Genomic DNA, 21444 nt, shown 5'->3' on the forward strand with positions numbered 1-21444 from the left:
GACTTCCGAAACCTGTATAGAAAATTGGAACAGAGATCAACATAAACATCATTTCCGCCATTTTTGTTGCTCATGAAAACCACACATTGCATGTTGTACCACCATACAGCGAGACCTTCAGAGGTGGTGTTCCAGATTGCTGTATACACCGGTACCTCTAATACCCAGTAGCACGTCCTCTTGCATTGATGCATGCCTCTATTCGTCGTGGCATACTATCCACAAGTTCGTCAATGTACTGTTGGTCCAGATTGTCCCACCCCTCAACCGCCGTTCGGTGTATATCCCTCAGAGTGGTTGGTGGTTCAAGTCTTCCATAAACAGTCCTTTTCAATGCATCCCAGGCTTGTTTGATAGGGTTCATGTCTGGGAACGTGCTGGCCACTCTAGTCGAGCGATGTTGTTATCCTGAAGGGAGTCATTCACAAGATGTGCACGATGGGGGCGCGAATTGTCGTCCATGAAGACGAATGCCTCGCCAATATGCTGCTGATATGGTTGCACTATCGGTCGGAGGATGGCATTCACGTATCGTACTGCCATTACGATGCCTTCCACGAGGCATGCCAACGACAGTTCCCGTCTCTCTGTATCTCCTCCATGTCCGAACAACAATGCTTTGGATCTCTCCGAGATGCCTGAACACTTCCCTTGTTGAGAGCTCTTCCTCGCACAAAGTAACAATGCGGACGCGATCGAATCACAGTATTTACTTACTGTCTAGGCATGTTTGAACTACAGACAACACGAGCCGTGTACCTCCTTCCTGGTGGAATGACTGGAACTGACCGGCTATCGGACCCCTCCGTTCAATAGGCGCTGCTCCTTCAAGGTTGTTTATATCTTTGTGCGGGTTTAGTGACATCTCTGGTCAAAGGGACTGTGTCTGCGATACAACATTCACAGTCAACGACTATCTTCAGGAGTTCTGGGAACCAGGGTCATGCAAAACTTTTCTTGATGTGTGTATTATGATCGCAGAATTATGGAAAAATGCAGGAGAAAATCTTATTGCAAAACTCAAAGAAATTACTCACGAAATCTGGAAAACTGAAAAAATCCCCACAGATTGGAAGACAGCAATCATACATCCTCTGTAGAAAAAAGGAAGTAAAACAGACCCCTACAACTATCGTGGAATCTCTTTACTGTCAATAACATACAAAATTCTGTCTAAAGCCCGACTAAACCGAGCAGAACCTCAGCTGGATTCAAAACTAGGCGAATACCAAGGTGGATTCAGAAAAGGTCGATCATGCGTAGAACAAATCCTTAACTTGGAAAACACAATGAAATATTTGCATAGTACCTCAAACAAAAGTTGTGTTATCACGTTTGTCAACTTTAAAAAAGCATTTGACAGTACAGCCCGAGAATCCCTTTTTGAAGTATTAATAGAATTTGGACTAGATCAAAAGACAACAAACATCATAAAAGAAACACTCACGGAGACCAAATCCAAAGTAAAATTTATGGGAGAATTGAGCACAGAATTTGAAATAGACACAGGAGTACGACAAGGGAATGTACTGTCCCCAGTGCTCTTCAATTGAGCTCTTGAAAAAGTTGTTAGAGAATGGAGAAAAGCAGGTGCACTAGCACACAGACTGGGACCAAGACGTAAGGGCATAGAATTAGACTGTTTAGCATTTGCAGATGACGTGGCACTGATCGCACAAGACATTACCGATGCACAGAAACAGCTACAATTATTACAAGAGCAGGCAGCAAAAATAGGACTATAAATTTCATTTGAAAAAACAAAATTTATGACTGACATCAAAGATGCGCCTTCTGATCTCAAGATTGGTAATAACTACATCTCTCGAGTAAAAGAATTTAAATATTTAGGTGAATGGATTGCAGAAAATTGTAATGAAAAGAAATCTGTCAGATCAAGAGTCCAGAAAATGGAGACGGCGTTTCAGTTAACAAAAAACATTTACAACAAAAAGAGTCTCTCGTGGAACTGCAAAATACGACACTACACAACAGTAATTAGACCCGAAGCTCACTACGCATCTGAGACACCAAACCTTCAACACAGAACACTAAAAGAGGAATTAGAAGTGAAAGAACGTAAAATAATCAGGAAAATCCTAGGACCAAGAACTAAAGATCGTGTGCATTATCCAAAACCCAATGCAGAAATATATAAAAATATCTCCAAAATAACATACACAATGCGCATGAGAAGAATCCAATTCATGGGGCATTTAGAAAGAATGGACTCAAATAGGTTAACGCACAAAATCCATACATTTTTAAAGAACAGAACTACAAGACCGAACTGGTACAAACAGACGGAAAAAGACCTGAGAGAATTAGGGTCTCCAAATCTACAAGATAGAAATGAAATCAGAAAAATCACATACACACGGGGTTTTGAGGAAGAAGAGAGAAAAACTAACTGACATACGTGGTCTATGCAACGAAAGCTAGCCCATTCGTTGTTTATGAAGGAATACTAGGCGAAAAGGAAGGCAACAAATGTTGATTACGCGTGGTCCTAAGTGATCCATCCGCGAAGAAGAAGAAGAAAGATACGGAGGGCACCCACCAGGGCTTCAAATCGACCTGTCGTAGTAAGCGAAGCCACTGTCACCGCTGCAAACTACGTGAGCATTACTGCGGACAATCTGCATCCCTTCACGTTTGATGTCTTCCCCCAACGGCGACGGCATCTTCCAGTAAGATAACTGTCCATATCAATAGGCCAGAATAGTGTTTCAGTACTTTGAGGAGCACGGTAGTCAACACACGGCGATAACTTGGCCGTCTAATTCGTCTGATCGAAATGGAGAACGCCTGCGACGTTTTCTAACGCCAGCTTTGCGCCCACAAACCGTACTTCACGATATTTCCGTGATTTGTACGTAGACGTCCAAGGACCAGTCGAAAGCAGGCGACGCAGAACCACTGTTGTTTTGTGTTCCGAAGGTGGTCCCACGCACTATTGAGAACGTGGTCATAATGTGTAGTCTGTTCAGTGTCTGTACTGTTCCGTAGCTGTGACGTCATATCATATCGACGATAGGTGTTAAGACGAAATTTCAGTAATATATTTCAACTGATCCAACACCGAACACCGCTTAAAATTACAAACCGCCCAAAGCACGGCTGGAAACGCTGTGCCGGACTTCTACAGCTTACTTACCCCAATATTGACACTGACGACACCAGAGTCGTGCCGTTTGGACGGAGAACTCCAAAAGTCGCTTGGTTTCACATAGCTCGTTAAATAGTGATTCACTCCTAGAAAGTCAGACGCACCTGCAACAGAGTTTCATTTCTGTTAAATGAACACATTTTCTGGACTTTTAAACATATCTACAAATAATAAAATCACTAACTTAATTCTACAAATCATGTATGCACTTTTGAAACGGCACTTTCAGCTCTCTTAAAACGAGGTAAGATAATAGTTTTAAGATGTCCTGAAACTATGCTGAAAGTTTACCAAATCTACGAGGAACGCAGCTGTTACCTCATAAAATTACCGCAAAACTTTTCACCTCATTTTGCGATTGTTTTTCTGGCTGTGCTCTCACGTCATTCATTTGGTAGGCGAAACAAATTGTTAAAAGTCTTAAATTATACGTAAAACTGTGTATCACAGTCACATTTTGGACTTGATTTTGTGTAAAACAACATGAGACAAATCGCTTCTCAAAACCTTAAAATTAATGTAAAGAGCTGTTTACAGAGACCCTACACTAAATTCTCCAACGTAATCCACCATTTTGAAAAGTAATTCCGTTCGACGCTTGCTAGAAGTATCCTCTAAATACCTTGAATCCTCAGAACCAGCAACCATTCAGCTGCCGCGAAGGTGCACAACTCTATCGTCTTCCGAATTATCGTTTGGAAATACCTCTCACGCCAAAATTTCGCCAGGTAATAAGCTGAAACATCACTTTGACCGCGCGCTCCGGGTTACACGCTAGCAGCTCCATACGCTCAGAGACCGCGTTAGGAGGCCGGTGTTATGCTGTGAAGGTGTGCCGCCGTCATGGACCCACGCCAGTTTGGACCTACACGTTGCGCTGAACGTATTCATATGTATGAAAGTGTCTCGTGAATAGTTACTGGGCAGTTTGAATATGGGTAGAATTTAACAATAGAATCTTCGACACCCAACGTTTAACTTCCCTAATGATAGTAAAGATAAAATGATATTAACAACAGCTCCTACGGAGCCATGTATATGTTTTCCTCCTATGCTCCATTGATGAACGCAGTGGAATTAAAACTCAATACAGCTACACGCAGCACTCTGTGAAATGGACCTGAGTAATTTGACAGTCTTGTCGAACTTAATGCGCAGGAGGCTGACTTGTGGGACAGGGGTGTTCCACGCGCTTGATGAAAATTCACACCCAAAAACCTAACGGTCGATTTCAGGCGGCTTTCCACACTTCTCTGAAGATTAACTGCACCTCCAAATCACGACACCCAAAGGGCTGTAATATGAAAGCATACTTCACAATATCAGTACATTTTCCAAAGTAGTGGTACACACATCGTCCCTCTCTTAGGTTGACTGACTTTTGTGGCGCCACGAAGGGCGTCTGGCCAAAGAAGTAATCCAAAAACAATTTCCAGTTGCAGGAAATCCCAAATATCCGTCATTAGTGCATCTTCCCATAGTCTGAGTAAACGCTGAAGAAAACGAACGAGTGGCATGCCATAATTTAATTACACTTGCAGTGATTTGGACATCCTGATTTTGAACTGTTACACATATAAAATGGTCACACTGTCATGAAGCTTGCAGTTTGTCAGTTATTAATGTTGTAAAATACAATAATTACGTTCACATCGCATTACAAAGTTAGGCGGCACTGAAAACGAAGTTGGGGGAAACAGTTGTACGTGGAGGATAGTGTACCTAGTAACTCGTGATGTTTCCTCGTCCATGTTCCAATCTACTGATTGATTTTAAAGCAGTTAAAAAAATGCGCACTTGAAACCGCCAGAAGAAGCTTCCGACACTCTCTACTGTTTCTGTTGTTGTGAGACGTGAGGTTATGTTTCGTGCAACGTTTGCATAGGTAGTTTAGGTGTTGTATGATGTATTAGTGCTGTTTGGAAGATACTGTTAATTCTTTACCTACAGAGTTTCATGGCGATTAAAATTCTGTGCATTTCTGAAAGTAGTTGCATAACGTGTGGGCTGTTACATTGCATGTCGTCGACCGTGCACCATCTTGTACCTCGAAACAGAAGGTGCGCTATCATAGAACATTTTTGCAAATGAAATGAGTCTTTCTAATGTCTTAACAATTTTTCCTGCCTTGAAAATGGAATTCTGTGCTGGCTGCCAATAGCTTCCGTTTCAAAATGTTTTTAACTTGAAGCCGGTGTTTGATAATAATTTTTCTCAATTTGTATTCTGTAAGTGATAATTGGTGTGTAACCGATTAATAGTGTAAGATACTACTGGGAAGATTTTCTCGGTTGCAACGCTTTTAAATTTAAATAGAATATTTGTACTTCGGCATACGATCAAGTTGTTCATTGAATCCGTTATTCACATTTAGACGAAACTTTACTCCAGGAGGTAAGGTTTGCAATTTCAGAAAAAAGCTACAGCTTACATAAATTGTATGCTATTATTTCAAAATGGAGTAGGGAAGTATATTTGACTTCTACTACAAGATTAACTAGAGACGAAGTCTGGAAGGTGTTCCAAGACACAACACTCTCAGTTACAAAATGTGTGACCACAAATGCAGTTTCATGTTTCTGGAAGTAACAGTTCCATTGCTAGAGTTTGTTGTATTTATTTCCTATATTTTTATTTCTGTGGTTCACGGTGTGGGTTCCTGTTGTCATGTCCTAGTTCATGAACCAACGTATGAGTGGCCAAGTAAGTGGTCCTGACAGTCGGGATACCAGTTACTTCGAAATAAGGTTGGGCATCTCGGACATATTCTGAGTCGTGGTCACCTTTGTGCTCAGACGGCAAAGACTACCAAATCCACCGGTTAGTCCCTCAACCGTTAGGGGTAAAACTCAACAGGACCCGGGGCAAGTAAGGCTAGCAACCTGCTTCCCTGGTACATTAAATATGATGCTGGCAACAATCAGAGCAAATTGCCTCGGACCTTTGGAGGTGACGGAGTCCCACCTCTAATTGACAAACCAGGGACCCCTAAGATACGACTCGGCAAACGAATGGTAACGAGATGGGGAGCTATTAATATCAATGGGGGCTACTCTGGGAAGAATTTAGAGTTGGCAGAGGCTGCAAGTAAGATGGGGCTGGACGTTTTAGCTGTTAGTGACATTCCGGTAAGGGGTGAGAAAGAAGAGGAAGTGGGAGAATACATGGTCTACCTGTCAGGAGTCAAAGCAGGAATAGCACACTGGGGTGTAGGGCTTTACATCAAGAAAGAAAAGTAACCCAGCGTAGTTGCAATAAGGTATGTAAACGAACGACTGATGTGGATAGATTTGACAGTGCCTAACAAGAAAATTAGGATTGTGTCAGTACATTCGCATTGTGAAGGGACAGATCTAGATAAGATGGATAGTTTTTATGACGCACTCAGTGATGTAGTTGTTAGAGTAAGGGACAAGGACAGTGTTCTGCTCATGGGTGATTTTAATTCCAGGATTTGAAATCGAACAGAAGGATATGAAAAGGTTATGGGTAAATTTGGAGAGGATATGGAGGCCAACAGGAACGGGAAACAACTCTTGGATTTCTGTGCCAGTATGGGCTTAGTAGACTGGCAATGGCAAGGAAAGCGTTTCTGAAGAAGAGAAATTTGTTAACATCGAGTATAGATTTAAGTGTCAGGAAGTCGTTTCTGAAAGTATTTGTATGGAGTGTAGCCATGTATGGAAGTGAAACGTGGACGATAACCAGTTTAGACAAGAAGAGAATAGAATCTTTCGAAATGTGGTGCTACAGAAGAATGCTGAAGATAAGGTGGGTAGATCACGTAACTAATGAGGAGTTATTGAATAGGATTGGGAAGATGAGAAGTTTGTGGCACAACTTGACTAGAAGAAGGGATCGGTTGGTAGGACATGTTTTGAGGCATCAAGGGATCACAAATTTAGCATTGGAGGGCAGCGTGGAGGGTAAAAATCGTAGAGGGAGACCAAGAGATGAATACACTAAGCAGATTCAGAAGGATGTAGGTTGCAGTAGGTACTGGGAGATGAAGAAGGTTGCACAGGGTAGAGTAGCATGGAGAGCTGCATCAAACCAGTCTCAGGACTGAAGACCACAACAACAACAACATGGGCTTAGTAATCACAAACTCCTTTTTTAAATATAAGGACATTCACCGGTATACTTGGGAAGGCAGGGGAACCAGATCTGTCGTTGACTATATAATAACAGATCAGGAATTCAGGAAGGCTGTGAGGGACACACGTGTATTCAGGGGATTCTTTGATGACAATGATCACTATTTAATCTGCAATGAAATTGGTATTGTGAGGCCGAAAGTGCAGGAGGTCAGGTCCATATGTAGGAGGACAAGAGTGGAGAAACTTCAGGATAAGGAAATCAGGCACAAGTACGTAACAGTGATCTCAGAAAGGTACCAGTTAGTTGAATGTCGTCAATTACAGTCATTGGAAAAGGAATGGACAAGGTACAGGGACACAGTACCAGAAATGGCTAAAGAATGTCTTGGAATAGTTGTGTATAAAGGTAGGATGAAGCAAACAGCTTGGTGAAATGATACAGTCAAAGCAGCCTTTAGAAGGACAAAGAAGGTGTACCAAAAATGGTTACATACTAGAACTCAGGTAGACAGAGAAAGTTATGTTGAAGAAAGAAACAAAGCCAAACAGATAACTGCAGTATCCAAGAAGAAATCTTGGGAAGACTTTGGAAACAGGTTGGAGACTTTGGGTCAAGCTACTGGAAAACCATTCTGGAGTGTAATTAGCAGTCTTCGAAAGGGAAATAAGAAGGAAATGACAAGTATTTTGGACAGGTCAGGAAAACTGCTGGTGAATCCTGTTGATGCCTTGGGCAGATGGAGGGAATATTTTGAAGAGTTGCTCAATGTAGGTGAAAATAGGATCAGTAATGTTTCAGATTTCGATGTACAATGGGATAGGAATGATGATGGAAATAGGATCACATTTGAGGAATTGGAGAAAATGGTCAATAGACTGCAGTGCAATAAAGCGGCTGGGGTGGATGAAATTAAGTCGGAACTCATCAAATACAGTGGAATGTCAAGGTCTTAAATGGTTACACAGGATTACTGAAATGGCGTGGGAGTCGAGACAGGTTCCATCAGACTGGACGAAAGCAGTAATCACACCAATCTTTAAACATGGAAACATAAAAGATTGTAACAACTACAGAGGTATCTCTTTAATCAGCGTTATGGGAAAAATCTTCTCAGGTATTGTTGAATAGAAAGTGCGAGTATTAGTTGAGGACAAACTGGATGAAAATCAGTGTGCGTTTAGGCCTCTTAAAGGTTGTCAGGGCCAGATCCTTAGCTTACGGCAAATAATGGAGAAGTGTTACGAGTGGAACAGGGAATTGTATCTATGCTTTATAGATCTAGAAAAGGCATATGACCGGGTTCCTAGGAGGAAGTTATTGTCTGTTCTACGAGATTATGGAATAGGAGGCAAACTTTTGCAAGCAATTAAAGGTCTTTACATAGATAGGCAGCAGTTAGAGTTGACGGTAAATTGAGTTCATGGTTCAGAGTAGTTTCAGGGGTAATACAAGGCTGCAACCTATGGATCATATGTTGAAAACAATAGACTGGCTGGGTGAGATTAAGATATGTGAACATAAAATAAGCAGTCTCGCATATGCGGATGACTTAGTTGTGATGGCAGATTTGATTGAAAGTTTACAAAGTAATATTTCAGAGCTAGATCAGAAATGTAAGGACTATGGTATGAAGATTAGCATCTCCAAAACGAAAGTAATGTCAGTGGGAAAGAGATATAAACGGATTGAGTGCCAAATAGGAGGAACAAAGTTAGAACAGGTGGACGGTATCAAGTACTTAGGATGCATATTCTCACAGGATGGCAAAATAGTGAAAGAACTGGAAGCGAGGTGTAGCAAAGCTAACGCAGTGAGCGCTCAGCTACGATCTACTCTCTTCTGCAAGAAGGAAGTCAGTACCAAGACTAAGTTATCTGTGCACCGTTCGATCTTTCGACCAACTTTGTTGTATGGGAGCGAAAGCTGGGTGAATTCAGGTTACCTTATCAATAAGATTGAGGTTACGGATATGAAAGTAGCTAGGATGATTGCAGGTACTAGTAGATGCGAACAATGGCAGGAGGGTGTCCACAATGAGGAAATCAAAGAAAAACTGGGAATGAACTCTATAGATGTAGCAGTCAGGGCGAACAGGCTTAGATGGTGGGGTCATGTTACACGCATGGGAGAAGCAAGGTTACCCAAGAGACTCATGGGTTCAGCACTAGAGGGTAGGAGGAGTCGGGGTAGACCAAGGAGAAGGTACCTGGATTCGGTTAAGAATGATTTTAAAGTAATAGGCTTAACATCAGAAGACGCACCAATGTTAGCACTGAATAGGGGATCATGGAGGAATTTTGTAAGGGGGACTATGCTCCAGACTGAACGCTGAAAGACATAATCAGTCTTAAATGATGATGATGATGACGATGATTTATCTTTCTCTCTTTACTGCTAGTTTCCAGGTCTTAGACCCATTCTCAAACCATTCTTCTATATCAGACAAGCAGTCAAGGTGGAACCTGACATGGTCACTGGGCACCAGTGGCATATAAAGGAGCCTGAATAAACAAGCTTTCTGCCCGTGGCTTCGCAGCATACAGACATACATATTTCACATATACACTCCTGGAAATTGAAATAAGAACACCGTGAATTCATTGTCCCAGGAAGGGGAAACTTTATTGACACATTCCTGGGGTCAGATACATCACATGATCACACTGACAGAACCACAGGCATATAGACACAGGCAACAGAGCATGCACAATGTCGGCACTAGTACAGTGTATATCCACCTTTCGCAGCAATGCAGGCTGCTATTCTCCCATGGAGACGATCGTAGAGATGCTGGATGTAGTCCTGTGGAACGGCTTGCCATGCCATTTCCACCTGGCGCCTCAGTTGGACCAGCGTTCGTGCTGGACGTGCAGACCGCGTGAGACGACGCTTCATCCAGTCCCAAACATGCTCAATGGGGGACAGATCCGGAGATCTTGCTGGCCAGGGTAGTTGACTTACACCTTCTAGAGCACGTTGGGTGGCACGGGATACATGCGGACGTGCATTGTCCTGTTAGAACAGCAAGTTCCCTTGCCGGTCTAGGAATGGTAGAACGATGGGTTCGATGACGGTTTGGATGTACCGTGCACTATTCAGTGTCCCCTCGACGATCACCAGTGGTGTACGGCCAGTGTAGGAGATCGCTCCCCACACCATGATGCCGGGTGTTGGCCCTGTGTGCCTCGGTCGTATGCAGTCCTGATTGTGGCGCTCACCTGCACAGCGCCAAACACGCATACGACCATCATTGGCACCAAGGCAGAAGCGACTCTCATCGCTGAAGACGACACGTCTCCATTCGTCCCTCCATTCACGCATGTCGCGACACCACTGGAGGCGGGCTGCACGATGTTGGGGCGTGAGCGGAAGACGGCCTAACGGTGTGCGGGACCGTAGCCCAGCTTCATGGAGACGGTTGCGAATGGTCCTCGCCAATACCCCAGGAGCAACAGTGTCCCTAATTTGCTGGGAAGTGGCGGTGCGGTCCCCTACGGCACTGCGTAGGATCCTACGATCTTGGCGTGCATCCGTGCGTCGCTGCGGTCCGGTCCCAGGTCGACGGGCATGTGCACCTTCCGCCGACCACTGGCGACAAAATCGATGTACTGTGGAGACCTCACGCCCCACGTGTTGAGCAATTCGGCGGTACGTCCACCCGGCCTCCCACATGCCCACTATACGCCCTCGCTCAAAGTCCGTCAACTGCACATACGGTTCACGTCCACGCTGTCGCGGCATGCTACTAGTATTAAAGACTGCGATGGAGCTCCGTATGCCACGGCAAACTGGCTGACACTGACGGCGGCGGTGCACGAATGCTGCGCAGCTAGCGCCATTCGACGGCCAACACCGCGGTTCCTGGTGTGTCCGCTGTGCCGTGCGTGTGATCATTGCTTGTACAGCCCTCTCGCAGTGTCCGGAGCAAGTATGGTGGGTCTGACACACCGGTGTCAATGTGTTCTTTTTTCCATTTCCAGGAGTGTATATTTATGCACTTATACCATCTTCATTGAATTTCCCCTGAAATTTCATTCGAATGCAGTGGAAAACTGTAGTGTAGGCTCAATACGGTTTAATCAAAAATCGTCCGCAGCTCGTGGTCGTGCGGTAGCGTTCTTGCTTCCCACGCCCGGGTTCCCGGGTTCGATTTCCAGCGGGGTCAGGGATTTTCTCTGCCTCGTGATGACTGGGTGTTGTGTGCTGTCCTTAGGTTAGTTAGGTTTAAGTAGTTCTAAGTTCTAGGGGACTGATGACCATAGATGTTAAGTCTCATAGTGCTCAGAGCCATTTGAACCATTTTTAATCAAAAATCGTGGACAATAGTTCAACTTTTTGGATGTGAAAATGGAATAAACACCACTTTTCAAACTCGAAATAGGATGCTGTAAGTATTTCATTTCTTTTCTTGACGTTCACTGACATTACTTCTATTTTTAAATTTTGATTATCTCAAGTGTGTGGATTTAAATGAAACGTCGAGGAGTTTTGAGAGCAACCTTCATTTCAATTCACCAACAGTGCACCAAAACGGATGAGCTCGTTGTGTTCGTGAATCATTCTTTGAAGGTTCAGTACTATACCATACTCTACTCACACTACAGAATCATATCTTCGATCTACCTCCAGTTTTTCATCTCCTATAAAGTATATCTTAACAGTTTCATTTCTCCATTTCTTATGGGAAGAAGAGATTTAGGTCTGTGGTAAATTTGACATGGTACTTTGAATGTGGTCGCTAATCCATTTTCTTCTACTTCAAATAACGTTCCTAATGAAGGCATGTGAAAGGATGAATTACGTGGCCTCATATTGTTCAATAATAACAAAATACATATACAAAAAGGGACTAATTTCTGGGTCGAAAGTGCATTCTCAATTCCTGAAGCTCTACTTACGTTTACAAAGGAATGATTGAGAATAGCGCTACAGCATCGGAACTAGCAACGAAAGAGTTAAATATTAGCGGTTAACACAAGAACATAGTTAATTTGTGGAATATCTAGTCCAAGACTGATACGGGTGCAGCGTGTAACGGCCACTGCCCGCTGTGGGGCACCGAGCGAGGTGGCGCAGTGGTTAGCACACTGGACTCGCATTCGGGAGGACGACGGTTCAATCCCGCATCCGGCCATCCTGATTTAGGTTTTCCGTGATTTCCTAAATCGCTTCAGGTAAATGCCGGAATGGTTCCTTTCAAAGGGCACGGCCGACTTCCCTTCCTTAATCCGGTTAGACCGATGACCTCGCTGGCTGGTCTCCTCCCCCAAACAACCCCCATTGCGGGGCCGAATGCCTCCTCGTGGTGCTGCGAGCGCGCCAAGGAAAATCAACAGGCGACGAAAAGACGCTGGGCTATCTTTCCAGCGACGACAAGGGGGCCCAAATGGGGAAAACAAACTTTGACCTAGGACCGATTATTATGATACCGCATCTGGGAACGTGGATCCCGGAAACGGCGAACCTGGTCGGCTGATGGCGTGTTACTGTCATGAGAATCCATGTGTTGAAGGGTTTATGAAACCGCGAGCAGACAAAGGTGTTGGATGCCCACTCCTGATCGCAGGACATGAAAGTCGAAGCCTCGCTCACTCTGCATAGGAGGGCAGGCGTAGTAGGGGGCAGATTTAACGACGGCGTGCAGTGCTGCTGGTACAGGTGCAAGTGTTTCGGAGCACACGGCTCGACGCACATTGTTAACACAGCAGTTCGCAGCAGACGATCGCTCGGTGTTACCATGACGACCGAACGAAATCGAGCACGAGATCGTCGAGAATGGACCATGGATCAATGGAAACGTCTCACCTGGTCTCACAAGTCGTGTTTTTTTTTTTTTTTTTTTTTTTTTTTTTTTTTACACTAAGTCAGCGGTCGTGACTACATACGCCATCATCCAAATGTACGGCTAAACTTAACAAGCACCATACAACGGACACAGGCTGCTGTAGGCACAATAGGGTATTTGTTTCCCGGAAATCGTCTTGACTGGTTAATTATGTCATCGTACGTTCAGAACACGCTTATGTGATGCCTGTGCCGTCACTGTTTAGTACTTCCGCTGCTTATTCGCAGTGATGCCTTGTTTTGGAATTTACTTTTCGGAAAATGGGCTGGTAGTACCCCATTGAACAAATACATCTACAGTATGAAACTCCGGAAAAAAATTGTTTTTGAGCGTTCCAAAGAATGAGAAGGTAAGTAAAATTTGGTAGCAACTCGCTCATAAAGATCAAATGCCCATTTTGATGTAAGTAGACACTGTATGAACACGGCCGCTGATGACCACGCAGTTGGGCGCCCCACAAAGCAGAAATCATCATCATCATCATCATCTCTATGAACACATTATAGCCTGTAGCGTAGTAGATAGCATGCTGAACGATTCTCATTCGGAGAAAGTTTGTTTTTCTTTTCCCCTCCTCTTCTCTTCACTTAATACTGGTGTCTTTTTAAGTTTACTTTATTCGTAATACAGTTATGTAGTAGCTTTAAATTCTATATGATATGACATTTCAATAAAATTCCCATTTAGTAACTTCATTTTACACTTGGTCAGTTCGAGATACATCACAAAGTTGGAGTGAAGAAACTATATTTAATGCGTGTGGTAGCTCTTATTCCGATTACTCTGGAACACCATTTAAAATCTTCCGACCGCATTATACTCCCCAAAAAAGTCATCGAAGACAATAATTTGTCACTTACAACTGTTTCCATTCAACCTGATGAAAAGCTGTGTGATTCTGACAAAGAGAAAAATTGAACACTGCTTGGAACCCACGAGGAAATGTAATAAGAAAGTGAAAGTCGGTCCTGCTTAAGCACTTTCAGATCGCAGTGTTTCAGCATCACTTACATATGCAGTAAAATAATGGATACTTTAAGGTTCTACTGCGTAAACTGCATATTTCGTAGAGCTAATTTTCCGGTGATTTAAATTAATGACACGGAGGAACAGAACATGGCAGTATGTAAGCCGACGGTGCTCTGCAGATCCCCACGAGTGTTAGGACGCTGTCTGAAAATTTGAAAACTGAAAAAAGAGGTACCTGGAAAACAGTAGTAGTTCTGGCAACAACTACAGATATTAACTGCCAGAACTATCCTCTGAATGAAAATGTTTCCAACGTTTCTTATTGAGCAGGCTTTCACAAACAGCCTTGGAAAACCTTTAGCGTGGTCCGAACAAATAACACAGTTCCAGATTCCCTCACTTTTAACATAATTCTACAACTTATTGCTGTGTCACAGTACTTTCTTCCCAGTCACCATGCACTGCAGTTTTCATGTTTCTTATTTCCGGAACTTGATTATCTGGGTTGTTTCGAAGAACGAAGAGGACATAAACGCATCAACTTTCCGAAGGATTCCGCAGTCAGTCTTCACAAAATTCCTTTCCACTTTTACTTAGAAGTTGGAAATGCATTTTCCATCACTAAATAACTACACCGTTTGCAAAAATGTACGAAAAAAAAACACTATAAACTTCCATACGATGCATGTTCCAAGGAACATTGCATCATAATTCGGAGTAACACAGGTGAATAAGCAGCGGAAGTACTAGACAGTGACGTCAGCGGCATCACATAAACGTGTTCTGAACATACGATGACATAATTAACCAGTTAAGACGATTTGCGGGAAACAGTATAATATCGTAATTACCTGCCGACACTGAGCAAGTGACTTTCAAGTAAAATGTCGCCCCTGTACAGGAGTACACATAATGGACGTACGAGTACAGGTTGTAGATGTGTGGTTGACGACATACCGAAGTTTGGGTCTGACCGTGAGTCGTGCTCAGGTAGCCCGAGGGTAAGTCGACCGCTTGGCGATAAGTGGGAAATATCGGCTCAAATTTTCATTGAAGTCATCCCATTATGCAGCTGATGGTTGTTCATATTCGCAGCTGCGAAGACATTTCATGTACATGTGTACCAGTAACTACGGCTAACACTCTCGTAACACAAATAGAGCTTCGTCTTACTCCTGGCGTGTGACGTCACCAGAGCTTCAGCAATAACAGTGCGTTTTCGATCATGTGACCAAATCTTGGAATTTAATGACATTTGGCCTTTAATTACAAAATAACAACAATCCGAACCATATTTTTAATATAGGGAAATAGCCTTTAGTGCTACAGGGGATATTCACCTGATCTTCCGTGGTACTCGTAGCAGTAATCGAAGGGACCATGACAGGTGTGAACTACATGATCATTATTGTGGATCACCTTCATCGCTTCGTGCCTGATGTCTCCACAGGGGGCGCCAGCCTCTTCCAGTAGGATAAATGTTACAGGCAAGTAGCCAGAATCATGCTCATCTGGTTTTGAGGAGCATAATAGTGAACTGGTAGATGTCTTGACCAACAAATTCACCCAGTCTGAACCTCGTGGAACACTTCTGGGGCGCTATTGGGCGCCAGCTCTGTACCTACGAGCTAGCAGGGATCATGCCACCTCTGCTTCTACATACCTCCAGAAAACTGCGGAGAACTTTTACAATCCATGCCGCACAGGACGCCGGCCGCGGTGGCCTTGCGGCTCTAGGCGCTGCAGTCCGCAACCGCGGGACTGCTACGGTCGCAGGTTCGAATCCTGCCTCGGGCATGGATGTGTGTGATGTCCTTAGGTTAGTTAGGTTTAAGTAGTTCTAAGTTCTAGGGGACTGATGACCTCAGATGTTAAGTCCCATAGTGCTCAGAGCCATTTGAACCATTTGAACCGCACAGGACTGCTGCTGTGAGGTACGCTCCAAAGGCGGTCCAAACGCTGTTAGACGAGTTCATCAGTGTATGTTTTACATTCAGTCCAGTGAAGTGCTTTTATTTTTTGATTCTTTAGGTCATACTAGGGTCAATTAATGTGGAACCCTGTCGTTGAGAACATCTCATACTGAGAAAGCATAGCTATTGATTCCAAAGAGACGGATGGAGAAGAAGAAGAAGAAGAAGAAGGAAAAGAAGAAGAGGTTGAACAAGAAGAACATGAAGAAGAAACAAATCAATGAGGATTTGCAGAAAATAAATGCGTGGTGTAATGACTGGCAGTTATCTCTCAATATTAGTAAATGTGACCTACTGCGTATAACAAAGCGAAAGTCCCCATTAAAGTACGAGTACAAAATAAATGCCCAGTCTTTGGAAGCGGTAACATCCATCAAGTATTCGTGTGTGACTATTCGAAATGATCTTAAATGGAACGATCAGATTACACAAGTTCTCTAGAGTGCGGTTTATTGATAGAATCCTGAAGCGATGCAGTCCATCAACAAAGGAAATTGCTTGCAATACGTTAGTTCGTCCAGTCTTAGAGTATTGTTCGTCTGTATGGGACCCATACCAGTTGGGTCTGATTTAAGAAATTCAGAAGGTCCAAAGAAGAGCGGCAAGATTCGTGACTAGTACATTTAGTCATCGCGAGAGCGTGTCAAATCTCATAGAAAGTTTGAAGTGGGACACACTTGCAGATAGACGACGCGCTAAACGGAAGAGGCTGCTCAGTAAATTCCAAAATCCGATCTTTGCCGAGAATGTAGAGCACATATTATTACCACCAACTTTCAAATCGCGCAGTGATCACCATTCAAAGATAATGGAAATTAGCCCTCGTCTGACGCGTTCAGACAGTCGTTTTTTTTCCCTCAAGCGATCCGCGAGTGGAACAGAGGGGAGGAAATAGGAGGGCGTGAATAGTACCCTCCACCGCACACCGCTTTGTGGCTAGCGGAGTATATATGTAGATGTAGAAGAAGTTGCAAAGTTAGAGCAACTACAGGCAAAAAGTAATCTCGTTAAATTTTATGTTCTGTGGAAGAAATCACAGCATGAGTTGTTCTATATTCCGCTTTAAAGGAAATGACGCTGCTAATAGGTGCATATTTACCTCTGAGGTACTCAATCTCTTCCTGAGTGAAAGTTGGCAACCGTGAGCGGGGACGCCCCTCTGCTGCGCTGTTAGCGTCTACCCTCTGACGTACCACCGCCGGGTAATCCCCCTCCTGGCTGAAGATAGGGTGTGCGTAGAGCCCAACCTGGTCAATATCAAGACAAACGTTTGTCACTACCAGTGCACTTTCCTCAAACGTATCATTGATGCACATAATAAAACGTAGATAGACTGCATGACTGATGAACTTATAATCTCGCAGTACCTATACTGTTTTTTAAATATATCTATAAGTTTTGTAAACTTATTACACGTCATCACATATTATTTCAGTTATAGAAAAATGTTCTGTATAAAAAATGAAAAGATATATTAATGCCAGGAGCTTTATACTTGTTACTCCTCTCCTCGGCTGTCATCTCCAATGTTCTCAAGAGTCCAGTACAGACTTTACTCATAGTTTGTGTGTTTTTGACACATGGGGTTGGATCTTACCACTGTCAACTGGAGGTATTTAAAAAGAATCATAAATTAACTTAAAATTTAATATTAAGAAATATACTGACTAGTCTTTTCAAAATCCTTCTACAAAATTACTCCATTACTGTGCAAAAGGATACCGGCACCTCTCTGAATTTTACTGTTTCTGATATATTTATAAGCTATTGAAGTAGGCCAGTACACGACATATTAAATAGTCTTCAGGATCTGAGGCGCCCACAGGAACTTCATTGTAAAGGTTCACTTATTGTTATTGCACAACAACTTGTAGTCGCTATAAATTTTCTTTAACATATTATTCATCTGGGATTACACTGCTCCATTTCCACTCTTCTTGGTTCGGATTGGAAAAGATGTAATTCTTGAAAAGTAACGACACAAGAAATACAGCCCTCACAAAAAGTTTCAGTTTTTCAGAAATCACGCATTTATATTTAGATATGAGGGTTCAAGTTGTTTTCCCAGGAGTGATCACACTGCAAATCCTTTGGTATTATACTCAAGCATAGACATAACTGAATGGCGCTAACGGAATTGTTGGCTAAGAAGGTATCTGATGATAACGTACTGAAATAAGTTCACTGGAACAAGGCAAAATTAATTTTCTAACTAGAACAATCGCAGAAGGTCTGTTATCGTAGCATTTACCATACTTACATCAAACTGATACTTCCTCTCAACTGCTTCCAAGTCTTCACTGGAGTTTGAGGCTGGTTTTCTTCCCGTTATATTTAACGTAATTCCTACGGTGCCTGAAACAGATTTCCACTTTGTAAATTAATAAAATACAGTACTTGTACTTAGCATGAAGGAAGTTTTACATTATTTAGAACTGCACGAATGTAATGTGCATTATTCCATTATCGTATTGATGAAGCTCATCGTAGTGTAGTGAAGCAAGTTTGCAAGTACCATTAATTACAAAAAATGTGGATTAAGTTGCCACCATAAACTAGTGGCAGTTGTAGACTTATTAAATAGCAGCTACTACAACTATCAATAAGACAGCAACAAAAATTACTGCTAAGTGGAACTGGAACTCTGTCGAGATGATACAACAGAGGCCTGCAGTCGCAGCAACCAGCATTCTTCAAACGTAAAAGTGATAATGATAAATGAAAGTAATAAGTTTGATATTCTGAGTATTTTAGACGGTCAAGTTAATAAAAGTTAATGGCGCTTCAACATATTTACTTATTTTGATAGCAATACTATGACTGTAGTGTGAAGAAATTTTCTTTATTGTTTTCAATAGTCCAAAATTCAGTATACATTGAATTTGAGCGTACTTACAATAAAATGGTTTCATACATGGTTCTCCAAAAAACGTTTAAAGTATCAAAATATTACTTTCTCTGGTTAGTTGACGGTAGCTGAATGAAAATAAATAATATTGCAAAATGTGCAGCCTTTCGTAATTTATAAAGAAGTACAGTTAAACGTAAGGAGTAAGCTTATTGCGGAGTGCTAATTTTTCTTAAGCATTTCACTGGTGTTTTCCTCTTTGGCCAAAGTGGAGGAACAGCATTTGACAGACATGTCTCCAACTGGCTGTTGTAGCCAGTTCTCCATCAGCGATAGCACAACCCTGGCCCCCGCTTACAGCCACCGCCAACCACGTAACGCTACTGAGTCGCTTCTGGATTGCTGTTTTCCGTTAGAGTTTTACTGTCCTTCTTAATACATGTCGATAAAACGAGTATCGGACTAGACTAATTTGGCAGCGCTCGATCTAGCAGGCACGTAAAATTCCGGTTTAAAAATAATTTTTTTGTAATGGCAAACAAACCGGCGCTTTCCGTCGACAAAGGGCAGCGTATGGAAGACGAGACGAGCAGCAATTACTTGGGCTCACTCCAACTACACAAAGTAAAAATGAAATTGAAAATATTTGTCGAAGCACAAGAGATAATTCGCCAGACGACCCTTGGGAGAGACACCCTGTATACCTTCTGCCCACGCCACATACACATCTGATGCATATACACTACTGGCCATTAAAATTGCTACACCAAGAAGAAATGCAGATGATAAACGGGTATCCATTGGGCAAATATATTATACTAGAACTGACATGTGATTACATTTTCACGCAGTTTGGGTGCATAGATCCTGAGAAATCAGTACCCAGAACAACCACCTCTGGCCGTAATAGCGACCTTGATACGCCTGGGCATTGAGTCAAACAGAGCTTGGATGGCGTGTACAGGTACATCTGTCCATGCAACTTCAACACGATACCACAGTTCATCAAGACTACTGACTGGCGTATTGTGAAGAGCCAGTTGCTCAGCCACCATTGACGAGACGTTCTCAACTGGTGAGAGATCTGGAGAATGTGCTGGCCAGGGCAGCAGTCGAACGTTTTCAGCATCCAGAAAGGCCCGTACAGGACCGGAAATATGCGGTCATGCATTATCCTGCTGAAATGTAGGGTTTCGCAGGAATCGAATGAAGGGTAGAGCGTCGGGTCGTAACACATCTGAAATGTAACGTCCACTGTTCAAAGTGGTGACCGAGACGTGTAACCAATGGCAACCCATACCATCACGGCGGGTGATACGCCACTATGGCGATGACGAATACACACGTCCAATGTGCGTTCACCGTGATGTCGCCAAACACGGATGCGACCATCATGATGCTGTAAACAGAACCTGGATTCATCCGAAAAAATGACGTTTTGCCATTCGTGCACCCAGGTTCGTCGTTGAGTACACCATCGCAGGAGCTCCTGTCTGTGACGCAGCGTCAAGGGTAACCGGGGCCATGGTCTCCGAACTGATAGTCCAAGCTGCTGCAAACGTCGTCGAACTGTTCGTGCAGATGGTTGTTGTCTTGCAAGCGTCCCCATCTGTTGACTCAGGGATCGAGACGTGGCTGCACGATCCATTACAGCCATGCGGATAAGATGCCTGTCATCTCGACTGATAGTGATACGAGGCTCTTGGGATCCAGCACGGCGTTCCGTATTACCCCCTGAACCCACCGATTCCATATTCTGCTAACAGTCATTGGATCTCGACCAACGCGAGCAGCGATGTCGCGATACGATAAACCGCAATCGCGATCGGCTACAATCCGACCTTTATCAAAGTCGGAAACGTAATGGTACGCATTTCTCCTCCTTACACGAGGCATCACAACAACGTTTCACCAGCCAACGCCGGTCAACTACTGTTTGTGTATGAGAAATCGGTTGGAAACTTTCATCATGTGAGCACGCTGTAGGTGTCGCCACCGGCTCCAACCTTGTGTGAATGCTCTGAAAAGCTAATCATTTGCATATCACAGCATCTTCTTCCTGTCGGTTAAATTTCGCGTCTGTAGCACGTCGTCTTCGTGGTGTAGCAATTTTAATGGCCAGTAGTATATTTCACATGCCTCCTCCTCCCCCCTTACTGTGTCCACTTCTTTCTCCCCCTCTCTGTTCACCTCATTTCCCTCCCTCTGTAAGTCCATATTCTTTTCTTCGTTGTCTCTGCCTTTCCATGTCCTCCTCCCTCTCGACCTCCTCTGCTCCTCACTCCGAGCCGATCTTCCTCCTTCCTCATTGTGTCCAGCTCTCCCTCACCCTTCACTCTGTCCCATCCTTTCTGTCTTCCTTGTCCCCTGTTCACTACCCCCCTACACCCTCCACTTCCCTCCTGCATCTCCCCTTGCTCCCCTTCTGCCTGTCGATCACCCCTTCCCCATCTGTATGTTTGTCCTCCCCTCAGACTCTGATCGCCTCCTACTGCCTTCTCTGTTCATCTCATCCTCTCACTCACTGTCTCTCCATCTT

At 43.4% G+C, this 21444-nt stretch overlaps 1 protein-coding gene across 1 annotated transcript in view; it reads right to left on the reverse strand.

Annotated features, from left to right (window-relative positions):
* Window positions 1-21444, reverse strand: part of LOC126413272 (myrosinase 1-like) — a 61540-nt gene that overhangs the window by 12422 nt on the left and 27674 nt on the right. Inside the window, exons 6-8 of the mRNA XM_050083172.1 lie at window positions 18318-18412; window positions 17157-17304; window positions 3158-3273 (exon numbers count right to left, since the gene is read on the reverse strand). Coding sequence (XP_049939129.1) covers window positions 3158-3273; window positions 17157-17304; window positions 18318-18412 — 359 coding nt within the window. The remainder of the gene's footprint in view (window positions 1-3157; window positions 3274-17156; window positions 17305-18317; window positions 18413-21444) is intronic.

The sequence above is a fragment of the Schistocerca serialis genome, chromosome 7, assembly GCF_023864345.2.
Source record: "Schistocerca serialis cubense isolate TAMUIC-IGC-003099 chromosome 7, iqSchSeri2.2, whole genome shotgun sequence".
In the NCBI taxonomy this organism is placed as follows: Eukaryota; Metazoa; Arthropoda; class Insecta; order Orthoptera; family Acrididae; genus Schistocerca; species Schistocerca serialis.